This window comes from Sylvia atricapilla, chromosome 5 (genome assembly GCF_009819655.1).
Source record: "Sylvia atricapilla isolate bSylAtr1 chromosome 5, bSylAtr1.pri, whole genome shotgun sequence".
Lineage (NCBI taxonomy): Eukaryota > Metazoa > Chordata > Aves > Passeriformes > Sylviidae > Sylvia > Sylvia atricapilla.
Window position 1 is genome coordinate 50,192,699 of NC_089144.1, and position 14,850 is coordinate 50,207,548.

A 14,850-nucleotide genomic window follows, 5' to 3' on the forward strand; every position below is an offset into this window, starting at 1 on the left:
GGTTGTAAGGCTATAAAGATACAGTAACAGTTTTGGGGTGCAGGTAGATATGGAATAAAATAACATTATGGATCACGCCAGGACAGCCATGGCTACCCTTACTGAGGGAGGTTGATCTTGGTGTGGTACTGAGTAAACAACAACAAATTAAGGTAAAGGTTACTTCATGGTTACTTTCTTGTACTGCGGCATTGCAGCAACTTAAAGACACCTGAAAGTGGTGATGAAAAAGTATGTTGGTGTGCTGTAGTGTGGTGAGAGGTCAGGTACACAGAGACATTTACTGTGTAGCAGTGAGTTTTTGATTACTTGCATGTGAAAACCAAGAATTTCTCAAGTGCCATTATTGCAAATCTGGCTTTAGTCAGAAACCAGCTCAGCTGTGCTTTCAGGATGTCCAGCCTGAGGTGTTTCATAATTACTTGCCTTGTGTTTAGTGTGTCTGTTTCCAAGCACATTTAACTGAGGAACGATATCTTTTTTTGCATCTTTCTCAGCAAGTGTTTGCATCTCCTAGCAAACACCCGATGGACAGTAAAGGAGAGGAGTCAAAGATCAGCTACCCCAATATATTCTTCATGATTGACAGTTTTGAGGAGGTGAGTTCCTTGTTGCAGCAGCAAAGTTTTGTCCTGTTCTAGTCTTGTGTCCTGATTAGCTGTTTTCTTGTACCTTATGAACAAATGTTCATGGCTAGTTGAGGGTTATCTTCTGCTAGATCTTACTTTATTTAACCTTCCTCTCTCTTTATTGTTTGAAATCTGATCTTAAAGCTGGATTTTGGCATCAGTGTCTATGATGGGCTGAAGCACAACAGGCTGATATGAGAGCTGCTCATCTCAACAAGTGATTTGCAGTGTGCACTGCCTGAAGTCTGTTTTTTTGAAAGGCTGGGGTGGAACATTCTGATCCCTTTCAATTTATATTGAAACTTCCTCGGGCATAAAGGACAGCCATGGGAATCTGAATGTATTTTGACTGGAACAGCTTTGCATCCAAGTGTTTCTTCTCACATCTTTGGCAGGTTTTCAGTGACATGACTGTGGGAGAAGGAGAAATGGTCTGTGTGGAGCTCGTGGCCAGTGATAAAAGCAACACCTTCCAAGGGGTGATTTTCCAGGGGTCCATCCGCTATGAAGCACTGAAGAAGGTCTATGACAACAGGGTAAGGAGCTTCTGAAAGACAATGTCCTTGGTAGCAATGGTGCTCTGACTAGATTTTCTTTGTGGCTGATAATGTCAGCTTTTTTGTCCTGTTAGATCAACTGCATCATAGTCTGTCTTTTTTGACTTTGAAGATTAGCTGAAAGCTACTGGTTTTGGCTGAGATAACTGAGGGTGTTCAGACTGGGATGTATTCCTCTGCTGTTTTTCCAGAAGGAGGGGAGGTAGGGATATATAGTCAAGAGCATGATACAGGAATGGACCTAACAACAATTCTTGGAGCCCCTTTGTTTTCTTGAAAAGTCATAGAAATTTCTGTATTCAGGGAAGGTATGATTTCATGGGAGATTTTAAACTCTGGTAACTACATTGTGATAAATTGTATTTCTCTTCATTATATTTTGCACTCACGGCTGTTTTCAAAAGACTCCTGTAGTGTCACTGCCACTGAGAGAAGCTTTCTTTACTTTCTACAGAAACATGAAATACCAGCACTTTCATCTTCAAATTCAGTACTTAGTGCTGAAATCAAGAGTCAATAAACTTCCCAAATGATTTATTATGAAGACAATCCTGAGAGGTTTTTAGAAACAAACAGAAGAAATTCTCACAACGTCTACTGTGTCTCTAAATTTCTCTTTGTTTCTACCCTTGTCAGGAGAGGTCCTGAATAATTTCCCTTCTCCCTGATTTAAATGTGAGTCATTACACTCTTCCAGCAGGTTTTTGAGACAACATGAAACAAAAGTTGTGTCTCTCCTACCATTATCATGTGGCCTTACACTGTCAGCAGCTGGATCATTAAAATAAGTGGGAATGCAGAATCACTGAAGACAACATAAAAAGAATGCCCTGCAGTGGAAAGATAAGATTTGATGTGGTAAACTTACCTCATAGCCTAGGAATGTCCTGATTGACCACATAGCTATTTGACATTATTTTGTTAAATTGTTAACACTTCAAATATTTCATTATGGCCAGAGGCAAAACTCAAAATTTTACCATTTTTTTTACAGAACAGGAGTAATCTGTATGCCTTTGAATATTATTTGATTTCAATTGTTTCAGGAAAGGTTTAGATTGAATACTAGGAAAAATTCCTTTACTGGCAGAGTTGTCAAGCACTGGAACAGGCTGCCCAGGGAAGCGGTGGTGTCCTCTTGAGATATTTAACAGATGTGTAGATGTGACACTTAAGGACATGATTTAGGGGTGGGCTTGGCAGTGTTTGGTTAATGATTTGACTTAATGATCTTAGAGGTTGTTTCTAACCTAAATTATTCTAAGATTCTGCAATTCTCAGTATACTACAAGCTGATGAACATGTTTTCATAAACTGATGAAAATTGCAATAAGTCACTTAAACTTATGGATAAAAGCTGAAAATGTGAGACATAATTGTCACTTGACAAAACCTTGACTGTTTTCATATTGGTCTGTTCCTTTTTTCAGTTCTCAGTTCAATTTTCAGTTCAGTTGTGCTGACTGGAAATTGAGCCCCTGTGTCTGTTGAGGGGATTTAAAGCTGTCAGGGTGTCTTGGTGAGCCGTGCAGTGCAGGTTAGTTGTGCATGGGGCTGGTTTCTTCTATTTTGGCCTTGACACTGTGGACATAAAAATGTCAGAAATTACTTGGCACAAAGTAGTGACCCAGTTGTGGGGTGTGCTTTGCTGGTTTGAGGCATCTTGTGTGTGTGTGTGTGTGTGTGTGTCTTTTGCTTTTTGGACTCAAGTGAGTGCCCCAGCACAGGCTGCATCAGGTTGTGCACATGCCTGCCTGGGTTCTCATGTGCCACAGTGTGTGGGCCTGGATAAAAACCTTTGGTTTCCTCTGAGTGTGCCACTGCTAACTCTGCATTTTGGATGGCTGAAGGAGTTGGTTCTTGTCAGAACCTGGTTTTTTCTCTGTAAAATTACTTTCCCTTTGGACATCACTTCAGATTTTAGCTTAAAATGTTTCTTAGGAATCATTATCCACCATGGTTCTGACTTCTTAGATAACTGCTTTCAGAGGATGTTATTTTCAAGTTGTAGACCTATTATTACATGTTTTTCTCTCCTGTCTTGATGCATTGTAGGTGAGTGTTGCAGCTAAGATGGCTCAAAGAATGTCTTTTGGCTTTTATAAATACAACAACATGGAGTTTGTCCGAATGAAAGGACCACAGGGAAAAGGACATGCAGAGATGGCAGTGAGCAGAGTTTCCACTGGTGACACTTCACCGTATGGGACAGAAGAAGATTCAAATCCAGACTCCCCAGTGCATGAGAGAGTAAGTAGCAGATAGAAATACTCTCTTTAGGGGAAGCATGAACATGCTTTGTGCCAAAGCCAGGAGGCAGGCTGAAGCTGGGGTTAACTCCTGCTGAGGTTGTGCACTTAGGTTTGCCTATGTGTAATTTGTAATTTGTACTCAGTGTGTGAGATGGATACTTTAACACAGTTCCCCCTGAGCAAACACTAAATACAGAGGTGACTGGATGATTCATACTTCTGGAGGAGTGTTTTGTTGAAACAACAGCAGTCTTGATGCCAGGGAAACCAATGATTCTGCCTGTTTGCTATAAAAAAAGTAGATTCTACTTCTGTGCAAAATAGGATTTTCCTAGAAACGTGGGATTTGTGTGTTACGTAGGTTGTTCACTCAAACCTCACAGGGAGTGGTGCTTTTAGGTTTTGCCACTGAGAAATACTGGCCAACACAAAGCCTCCATAATGCTAAAGCAAAGCTCATGGATCCAGATGCAGCATTGTATTCCTACATATGCTTAATTATAATGCAAGTGCAGTAAAATGCCAATGGAATCAGACCACAGATGCTGATCTGGCCTTTATTCAATCCTAGCCTTATTTTCCATTAAGACATGTTACCTGGTTAATGGGGATTGGGCAACATGTCTTCAAAATACGTGCACAGACCTGGGCTGGGTCAGTACTTTATGGAGTCTAGCATAGTTTTCTGTGTAGTGCAGCTAACTTGTATAATTTAAAGATCTGCAGAATGGCTTCTGGAGGTCTCCATGCAGGCAGTGTGGTTTTTGTTTCTGACTTGGTAAAAGGCAACATGAGCTACCAGCACAGAACTCATTAACTGGATTTTCTTGCTCTCTACCACAGAACATAGCCTGAAGAAATTAGGCCTGGAGGGACCACACGACCTTTTGTCTCTAAGGCCTTCAGTGTCAGCTGGAAAATGTCAAATTAGATTTGATAATGTGTTACCAGTGCTTTTTGCTAATGGTTTTAACACTGCTATGTCTGTTTCTGGTTCCCCCCACAGTGTGATATGAAATGACTCCCAAATTAAAAACAGAGACAAGCACAAATTAGAAATTAAGTGTCCTGGGAAGAGGATCAGTTGGGTGTTACAATGCCCTTCTTTCATTTTTTTAACATTAGTGATAGAGGGACAACATGGAGTGTTTCTGCACTCAGCCTGGCTTGGCTGCCATTATCGCTCCATGTCACCTCCCTCTGCATTTCTTTGGACAGATATGAGCAGTGTCATGTGCCAGCTCAGAGAGAGTTATGGGACTATTAAATTGACTGTGTGAAGAAGGAAGGACAAGATAAAAGTTACTCACATCCATTAGCAGAGTAGTTATCCCTGTTTTCTTCCCTTTGAAATGAAACTATTAAAATACTGCAATCAAAGCACATCAGTACTACTTTTCAGTTCTCTCCAAAACAGGTGTACTTGAATTTAACTGTAGTTTATTCAGTGGCAACTACTGCTCTGAAGGAAGGGTGTCTCCATAGTTTTGTCCCTAACCTGAGTTTCACCACACACAGTTCCATCTCTGTATTTGTCATCATTTGGATTAACCAAATCTTCTAAGGCACCACAGCTTCATTTTCTCCTTCCAGTATTGAAATATGACACACACAAAAGAGAACATTGACTTCACTTCTGCCTCAATGTGCTGGGCTCAGGCATTTGTGACCCTGCTCCCCAGGGACATTGACCTTCCACAGGATTCCACAGGACAGCCTTTCCAGTAGGGAAACTGCTGCCTTGTGCATGCCAGAGAAATGAAGATGCACATTTTGAGTGTGTTCAATATAGTACATTCTTAGTGAATTATTCTCCTGCATTTCAACATGGAAAAAAAAGATTGACATTCTTGGTGGCTTAATTACTAATTTTGTGCCATTATGACTGTAAATCCTTGTTAAAAGTGATCATCTGAGAAGGGAGTAACGTGTAAAATGATTCGTGTAACAGTTTAGGGTTGTGATGTATCAAAATATTTTCTTGATGAGCATCTTGAGATGATTGTTCAGTTTAAGTTCTCCAGCCACTTTGATAAAACAGAACTAGATACCAGTTATCATTCTGATTTTTTACACATGTGATTGCCTTGTGGCACATGGAGGGAAAACCAAGACTTTGTCCAGCATTTCTTCTATTTCCCTTTTAGGTTACTTCTTTCAGCACACCACCAACCCCAGAACGTAACAACCGCCCATCCTTCTTCTCCCCGTCCCTCAAGAGAAAAGTGCCCCGAAATCGAATTGCTGAGATGAAAAAGTCACATTCAGCAAACGACAGCGAGGAGTTCTTCAGAGATGATGATGGTGGAGGTGAGAGAAGTACTGACAGCTAAACAGACTGGTCTGCAGAGGGCACAGGGCTGTGGAAAGGGATCCCAGTGCAGGGTTTTCAAAGAAGGTTTGCAGGGTGGAAAAACAAGAGCTCCAGATACAGCCAGTGCCTCTCTGAAAATGACATTTTTCACAGGCTTAAGCATCTCTTTGAAGGCTGAATATATTCACAACTCCTGAATATATTAAAACTTATTTCTTTTGTATGGACCCATTTGAGAGAAACTGGAGCAGCTGACATCCTCTCCCTTTCCCAGATGCCACAATCTCTGGGGGCGCTTCTGCAGCTATAGTGGGGTAGGGCATGTTCTCAGCAGCAAGTTCTTTGAATTCTGATTTGATATAGAGTTGGTTAAAGCTGGTGAAAAGGCATTTACTTCAACTGCCTTTGAATCAGTTCTGAACTTTACAAAGGAAAACCTAATGAGTTTGTCTGTACAATAGTTTAATGCCTTGTGGATCTGTTCCTTTAAATTCTAGTTACTCAGCAGGAAACAACCGGCAAGATGGAGTCTGATTCAGACTATAGTATATAAATCCCAATCACATCACAGTCTTGTGAGACAGGAAACTCAAAAATGCTGATGTCAAACTGCTTTTCATATGTTTAAAAACAATTCAGTCAACAAATCTGTCTGTTAACATTCTAACAGATAAACCCAAAGGTAATTTCTAGATTGCAAGTTCTGTTTGAAGTAGCAAAGATATTGCCTATCAACAGCCACCTTAGCTAATAAAGTTACTGGACCACCTTAGCTAATAAAGAATTGCACATTAAAAAACAAACTGAAGTGACAATGTTCAATGCAAATTCTGTGGCAGCTTAAACTGATGGTAGCTAATTCAGAGTTCTATCAATAAAAATCTTTGCTCATCTCTTTTTCCTTAATTTGCCTAATCAGAACATATGTTATTTCAAATGAATGTATTTTAGTATGTTTTACTAGGCACAGGGTAGTGTGGGGAGAAGGGCAGCTTTCCCCACATGTAGTCCTGTTTTTAGTATCTTGATTTTGGAGGTTGCCCAGGGCAGAACAAAGTTCTGGGTGTTTCTCTGGCAGCCCTCATGGGTTGTGCAGTGCCTGCTCAGGGTTGTCTTGCAAGGTCTTATGGTATTTAATGATAATGATTGACATTCTTTTTATTTTCATATCCTTTTCCTTCTAATATATTTATGGAGGTAAACAAATTCTAGGTTTGTCAGATATTTTATAGCATTCATAAAAAATACCAAGAAATTGTTTTTAAGTGTTTTGACCTTATTGTTCCTCATCTGAAAAATAAAAAGAGGAATATTTTAACAGCTTATGCTGGGAAGCCTAATTTACTCAAAGATGTGTTTTCTACAAGGAATAGTAACTAAATTGTGACTTTTTTTACAAAATTCAGAAACCTGAGCGTCTTACCAGTGCACCTCAGGAGCTGCAGTGGTGAAACTCTCTTATTTTGGCATGAAAGAGCCAGATGCAGAGGATGCAGAGATAGGAGCAGAGGTTTGGGTGCATCTTGGCTTTATGGGTGGAGGAAAAGATGTGGATTGTGTAAAGATCACCAATGTCCTTGGTACAGCCAGTGCTGCTGCAGAGTTGCCCCAGTGCAGACAGATCTGTGGTGAACAGGAGCAGCCCATCAAGGCCCACTTCAGTGCCTTTGCTGTGTGCAAGCATGATACAGCAGGAGAGGTGTGCTTATTGCAGCTTCCAAAGTCAGCTCCTCCTGCCCTGATCACCACATTGCTCAAGGCACAGTGGTCATGCATGGGAAGAGGTAACAGACAGCTCTACATGTGTATAAGGAGGGAGGGAAGGATTTTTCACAGTTTTTTTTTTTTTTTCCTCCCACATTGTTATGCATCTTTCTAGAGTAGCTGCCACCATGTATTTTCCTCTTTGGATCAGGATCTGCTTTCAGTCCCGAAGCTTGGATCCCTCTTGATCAGAATTGATATGTTGACTTCAACATCTGATTTTAGCACTGTGGGACAGGGATGAATTTTACAAGGCAATAGAGCAAAGATTAAAAACACTCCAAAAATGCAGCACATGGCTGTGGGAGAGACCTGCACCTATAAAAGACTCCTCTGGCCTATAGGGGACTTAGTATCTTTTTGTTTTAGAAGTTATTGGGGGACATCTAAACTAATTCTGAGCTCAGCTGAAGGGTCCTAGGTGTGGCTCAGGGAGGTGTGGTTTTTTTTTTTTTTTTTTGAGTTTCAGAAGTGTTCCAGTAAAGTACAATCCCTTAAGGTTTGCTGTCTCTTCCTGCCTTTCTAGATCTGCACAACACAACGAATCTCCGGTCACGCTCCTTGTCTGGGACAGGGCGCTCGCTGGTGGGCTCGTGGCTGAAGCTGAACAGGACAGATGAAAACTTTCTACTCTATGCACACTTAACATACATCACTTTGCCATTGCATCGAATTTTAACAGGTGAATTTTGACATGTACCATGTTGGGGGATTCTGCTGTTAAGACAGAGGAGTGAGTGTTTCTCAGTAATGCCATTGTGAATAGGAATAGATTTCAATTTAGAAGAAATTACAGATTCCAGTAAAAAATCAGTCATTTGTAAATAAAGATGGATTTTGAAGTGTTTCAGCAAAATAGATAATGATTCCTTATGATCATTGTGTTGAGTTACACAAGCTGGAGTTACCAAGCTTACTCTGTCACCACAGGCATTTTGGAATTCACAGGAGGTTAATTGTTTCTGCTGGCATTTAATATCTGCTCAAGAGGGTGGCACAAATGCCTCCATGCTCAAATACTGGCTTTGAGCTTGAGCATCCTTTCTGAGACTTCTTTTGTTGAACATACATCTGCAGGAATTGGGGTGTATATTGAGATACGCAGAAATAGGGCACGTAATTTCTGGGATGTAAGGCAGAAATTTTATCTGCCATTTTTCCCTACCCAGGTTGTTTTAGCTTGACATGTTGTGTAGGCCCTTGTTTCCAAGGGCCTTTGTAATCAATGTAATCAATTTTTGTAATCAATATATTTGTGCCAGTGGCAGCTTTCCAGGTAACAAGAGCATTACATGTGGGGCAGGGTGAAATGGGAAACGTGCTCATTTCTCTTGGGTAGTTCAGGAAACCTGTACTAAGATATTAAAATCCCAGTGATGGTGATCAAAGTACTTTTTAAAGTGTCTTGAGTTTATTGATAAGACTTCACTCTGACCCTTCTGTCCATGTTGGATAATCACACTTCTGTCACCTTCTCCTCATATGTCAGATGATCCCATTCCTTAGTCATCTCTATGGCCCTTCACTGGACTCCCTCCACTGTATTTAATTCTTTACAGGTGTGGCTGGAGCCCTCTGGACCTGGGAATCAGTTTTTGCTTATGTCCTTCTCTTTGTGCAGTTGTGTTTGATCAGTCTTTTAATTGTGTGTTCCCTTTCCCCATGTTCCTTGTTCTCTGTGTAGACTTGAAAAGGACACAGCCCAGAGTCCAGATGTTTCTGTGTAGTGCCCTGCTATGTTGGTTTTACTGCCTGTATTTAAAAAGGTGCCCATGATTACAACAGAAGTTTTAAGGTTCAAATTCTGTCACACTTGGACAATATGGACTTGAGGAGCCAAAAAGATGATTTTTTTTTTAAATGGCAGCTTTTTGAGTGCAGAAATGTATGCTTTGGGCAATAGAATGAATGAAGGAGTTGAATTATTTGTACAGAAGCTTCCTTAAGGGACTTGGAGATGTTGCATTTGCTCCTTCAAGAATGGGAAACCCCTTGGCATCTCTTGTTAATGGCACTTAAACCTGTTTCCCTGGAAAATATAGCCACTCCCTGTCTAATGTATGTTGCTTCATCCCAGTATAAATGATAGTAGATCAGCTGTCCTCTCCACATGATGGGATGTATTTGCAGTTTGTCATCTTTCAGCTCCTCCCAGCTGCATCCTGGTTAACTGAGATTTTAACAGGCAAAGCCATGTACTTGTCATGTTTTAGATTCCTGGTGGGCTGTGCCACAGTCCACGCTTGTGTCTCCAGTTCTTTGTGCTTCCTGGTCCTGTGGCTGCTTTCAAGAGCCTCTGAAGTTGGCTGTGTCTCTTTGTTTCTCTCTCCCATGCCCAGATATCCTGGAAGTGCGGCAGAAACCAATCCTGATGACATAGCAGAGAGCGGGCACTGCCTTGGAGCCTTGTTGCCAAGTGCCTATCCACAGCGGTTTTCCGTGCTAACACTACCATCTAGTGTCAGGAACACAGACCTCCGCAGGAAACAGGGAAGTCCAGGAATACCAGCCGATCAAAAGTGCCTCTTTCTTCCTTCCTCTGCTGTCACACACCGAATGCCCACATCACTGGAGTGTTTCTGACTGGAAGAGGACTTTCAGCAAGATAAAATGAGAAGGGGCTGCGTTTAAACTGAGTCAACACTTTACGGACAGTTTGCTACTGTGTTTACTTTATAACTAAGAAGCCAACAACATGTACAGAATGTGTTAAACTTTATATTCTATGGGAGAAACATTCTAAGAATTTCATAATGATGTGCTATTGGACATTGCTCCATAGACTCTGGCCATACCCTCTCCTCGTCTGTGTGGCCGTGTGTGAGCGCATGTGTGTGTGTGTGTTTGGGGAGAGAGAGCAGCTTCCTGCTAAGGGAAGAAAAGGAAAAAGATACATTGCTGTTTTGGTATGTGCAGCAGGTCGGGTCAGAGCTTAAAAGAGGTTGAAAATGTTCCCATTTTTCATGTGTCAGTGTTAGGACAGGTGAACTCTGCTAACAGATTTCCGTATCTACCAAAGAACAGCAACATTTTCATCCTCAAGAACTGGCTAAGAGAATGAGCCAGTGAAAAGAAGGCTAAAATGTGCTGCTATAGTAAAGCTGAGTTTCATCTCCAGTACTAATGCTGCTTGTCTTTCTCTCAGCTGAGTCAATATTAGTTTGAGTCTAAAGTGAAAAAACAAGAGACTGTAGTTGGTCTCCAAAGGCCTAAAACCTTACCAGTAACCCATCCTCCTTCATGCACTGGACTTGAGAGTTTGTAGTTGTCCTTGCAGTACCCTTTGTAGCCAAGGAGGGCATGGGAGCTGCTTTATGGTCAGGCAGCTTGCCCAGATTTTCCATCTTTGGTTGTTACATGCTGAAGCACAGAGAGCTTTCTTGAAATACAAAAGATGGAAACATGATTCTGTTCTGAAAAGTGAGTAAAAATTGCATAGTGGGAGGTCTGAGAATGGTGTGTCAGGAGCTCTCAGGAAAAAGCCTTATGTTTACACATGAAGTTCAGCTCTCTCTAAACGGCAAAACTGCTGTCCTTGACATTTGGAAACAAAATGATTGAATGCTGAGGTTACTGTACTTTGGCTGACTATTTTGATGAGAGCCAGTACATACTTGGGGTTATTTAGGACCGCAACAGCAATGGGAGGGATGGTGTGTCCCTTGGGACAGGTGAGACTCCAGTACATGCACAATGGGAGAGCAAAGATGCCATTTTTGTCACTTTGCAGACTCTGAGCACCTAAACCTGATGCTGTGGCATGTGCTCTGAGCCTGGACCTTTGTCTCCCTCATACCTGGTCTTTCCCAAGTGCTTTGTTGTTACTCTCGAAGTAGCATCTAATGACTTAACCTCTCAAATAGGACTTTCTGCTTTTTTTCCTCAGGCTAGATTCCATGGAAATAGCTCCACTTCAGCATAAAGGCAGACCAAATTTGCCCTTCAGCCCAACCTGATGACTCCAGCATGGTAAGGAGGCCTGTCTGTATTTGAGGCCAGACCTGGAAGCTGTCACCTTAGCACAGCATGGTGGCCTTTCTTACACTGACAGCATGAGTGTATGACAGGGACAGCTGACCAGTTTTCAGTTGGCTTCAAATGTGTTGCAAGGCGTTAGAAAAATGTTCCCTTTGTCATTACCAGCACACCCCCTTTTCATGCTGCAGCCTTGGAATGTTGCCTGTGGTCTGTGTGGATGTGAGGATGTTTCCACCATCTAACCTGGTTGCCCCAGGCTTTCCTCTGAGCCTGGGGAGAGGTGGAATCCTCACTCAGCAGCTGAAGTGCCCTCTCAAGGAACTTGCCAGGCAGCCTGGGTGGGTACCTGAAGTCTCACAGGTGCTGTTCCTGGCATCAGTACAAATATTCTCTCTTTGCCCATGCTGAGAATTAAACTCCTCAGCTAGAAAACGTGCTCCTCTCAATGTGCTCCTCACTCTGCACTTTCATACTGCTGGACTGGGCAAACCAGCACTTGGTTTTCCTTCAAATGTTCATTGCAGAGGGAAGGGAGAGAGGGTTCACATTTGTGCTAATCATGACAATTGATACCTTTCAGTCAGGCAGCCAGAGGAACAATGTAAAAAGGAAGTGTATCCATAAAGGACCCTCAGTGGTAGGTGCCTGAACACTCCTCAGTGGAAAGGAATTTGTAATGCTCCCTCGGTGTTGTGTATTATGTTTAGGTGGCTTAACTGTGTGTGATTTGAAAGACTGAGAAAATCTTGCTGTGTAAGATTTCAAAGCAAATGAGGAATGATTCTAAGCTAGTGCATTAGTTTAAAAGCAGTGCTATGGAAAGTACAGTTTAAATCCTACATCTGTGTTTCAGGAGGTATCATCTGCTTTGTTACATGTATGTGGTTGGATTTTGATGTCTAGTGTTTGAAGGGCTGTAATGTCCTAAAAAAAGTACATTTATTTCTTGTATCTTGCTAGTGGGATATGCTATAGGTACATTAAAGACTTGCCTTTTCTAGTAGAAAAGGACTACAAGTATGCCCTCATGGACATCCATGGAAAATAGAGGTCAAAAAGTCTACTGAATGTCAATAGTGCTTTTTGGAAGCAAAGATGTGCCAGATTCTCAGTTATTCCTTTTTTAAACAACTGTCTTGGACTTCTTATGTATAGCCAGTGCTTCCCACTTTTTGTTATCAAACTCCACATTTTGTTCTGCTTTTAAACATACCCTGAAAATTATAATTGGTTGTCCTTGTGTGGACACATTGATAGGGAATTTGATCAAAAAGGGTTTTTTTTGGGTCAGGATGGTACAGCTGGACCCTTAGCATGCTATTGCACTACATAAAAAAAGAAAAGTGAATGTTAGTAAGAACCTCTCACCCTGTTAATTTGGAGGGGTTTAATTCTGTAGCTCCTAGGCAGTAAGCTGGATTCAGCCCCTGTTGACCATTGAAGTAATTGCTGCAGATGGAGCTGGTGTGTCCTGCAGTATCATGAAGTTTGGCTGTCAGCGTCTTAATGGCGGGAGCACAGTGGGTTTCATCAGTTATGCTGGTGTTTGAAGATGCAGCTTAGTTAACAAATCTGGGAAACTTAGCAGAACAGCTTTCTTTCTTTTTGGAATTCTGCCATACTTCATTGCTCAGTTAAGTCCTTCCATCCTTCTGCCCATTCACTCCCTCTGGAGGTCAAGGCTTACCACTGGAGTTCTTCATAGATGTTGTATATTGATAGATGTCAAATACAAGGATGTGAATCTTTTCACCCATAACAAGTTTTTCACAGCTATCTATTTAACCAGTATAAAAAGCTTTTTTTTTATTTTTAAATTTTTAAAGAAAGCTCTTAAATCAGTTATTTTGTGCTAACTGATTATTGCTCTGCCTCAAAGACCACCATGTATGTGAAATTATGTTCTCTTACTGGCGGCCAGGACAAGGCAGATTCCAAATCTCCTTTTAAAAGAAGATGCTTTTAGAAACTCTGAGTCTTTCAGCTGTCTTGGCTAATCCAGTTTGTGTGGGTCCCTGTTCCTTCTCTTTTTACTCTCCTGGTCTTCATTGTTTACAAGGCTTGGGCATGTTAGGCTCTGGATTGCTGTTACTATTTTTATAGTTTTCTATTTCTGGGCATGGTGTGCTTTCCAGAAAAGAGAATTGTTTGCACAGGTGGCTTTTCACAGTAATATATTTTTCCCAAATTATGTTCATTATTTAGACAGTGAAGTCATTGGCTCTGCAGACAGATATCTTCCAGCAGACCCTCATGAACAGAATCCCATCTGGTCTCTGAAGTTCTGTAGGGATGTGGAATCCAGGGAAATAGACTAGTCTTAGATTATTGAGCTGCTTCTTGCCAGTCATTAATTTTTCCTTTTCAAGATGATTGCTTGTCCTGTATTTTGTAGTCTGAAGCTTCCATATTAAAGACAGATGTAAGATAAAATCTTCAGAAGTGCCTAAGCCCTGTTGTTACCCAGTGGGGTTTAAGAACAAATTTTTATTTAGGAAAATAATGTATTAGTCTTAAATTCCATCTGTGTTGTATGTAGCAGTGTCAAGAAATGACGAGTTTATAGTTCTTGGATGAACAGTGTCTCTCAAATGAACTCACCCTTTGTGTCTGAAAGACTCTCATGGTTTCCAAAGGTCATGGCTAAAAGCACTGGAAAGTGGATTTCCTGTGGTCACAGCAATCAGATGTCTGCAAATGCCTTACACATTCTGCAAGGTATGACTGCAAGTGTGTGGTGCTGGTGTGTAGAAATTCTGTGTCAAAAATAGGTACGGTAGAATCCAGTTAAAGGCATTGTGAAGTAAGTAGCTTTTACACCAAACCTTAAACAAAGGAGTATTTTTTACACCAGAATGTAGCTGTTTGGATACTTGGTCAAGATAATACAAGTTTGCAAGCAGGTTGCAATGTTGAACGTTCTCTGTGTAAATATATAAATATTCTCAGCCTAATTTTATCAGCCTAACATATGTTGCATGGTTTGGGTTTTATTTGCCTCATCGATCATTGGTGTTGCTTAAAAGGTGATGGGTTGGAAATTGTGCTGGCACTGTACTGAGCCATTTGAACAAAGAGCAAGGAGAACGTTGTGCACCAAAAATAAAGTTGACTGTGCTTATGGCAGCAGTGAAGAAAGTGTTGGACCCTGCAGCAAATAAACAGACCTCTTTAACGACCATGAACTCTGTTAGTGGTGTTTTCTCTCTGCTGTGCCTGGTGGTGTTGGAGTTTGGATGTATTCCTTCCTGGTGGCAGGCACCAGTGGTGGACTAGTGCTCTGTGGCACTCGCATAGGCATTGCCAGATGGATACTCATGAGGCAGAGCAGCCTCATTGCTTTTTGTTCTGCATGC

At 41.4% G+C, this 14,850-nt stretch overlaps 1 protein-coding gene across 7 annotated transcripts in view; it reads left to right on the forward strand.

The window, feature by feature from the left end:
• The window catches only part of KIAA0930 (KIAA0930 ortholog), a 50,425-nt gene that overhangs the window by 32,928 nt on the left and 2,647 nt on the right, over positions 1-14,850 (forward strand). For 3 of the 7 annotated variants that reach the window (XM_066319473.1, XM_066319472.1, XM_066319474.1), the window contains exons 5-10: positions 498-599; positions 1,025-1,165; positions 3,242-3,436; positions 5,586-5,748; positions 8,043-8,198; positions 9,856-14,679. In XM_066319473.1, coding sequence (XP_066175570.1) covers positions 498-599; positions 1,025-1,165; positions 3,242-3,436; positions 5,586-5,748; positions 8,043-8,198; positions 9,856-9,896 — 798 coding nt within the window. In that variant the 3' untranslated portion in view covers positions 9,897-14,679. Of the gene's footprint in view, positions 1-497; positions 600-1,024; positions 1,166-3,241; positions 3,437-5,585; positions 5,749-8,042; positions 8,199-9,855; positions 14,680-14,850 lie in introns of those variants that run through there. The other 4 variants (XR_010743652.1, XR_010743651.1, XR_010743650.1 and 1 more) reach the window with 4 other exon arrangements.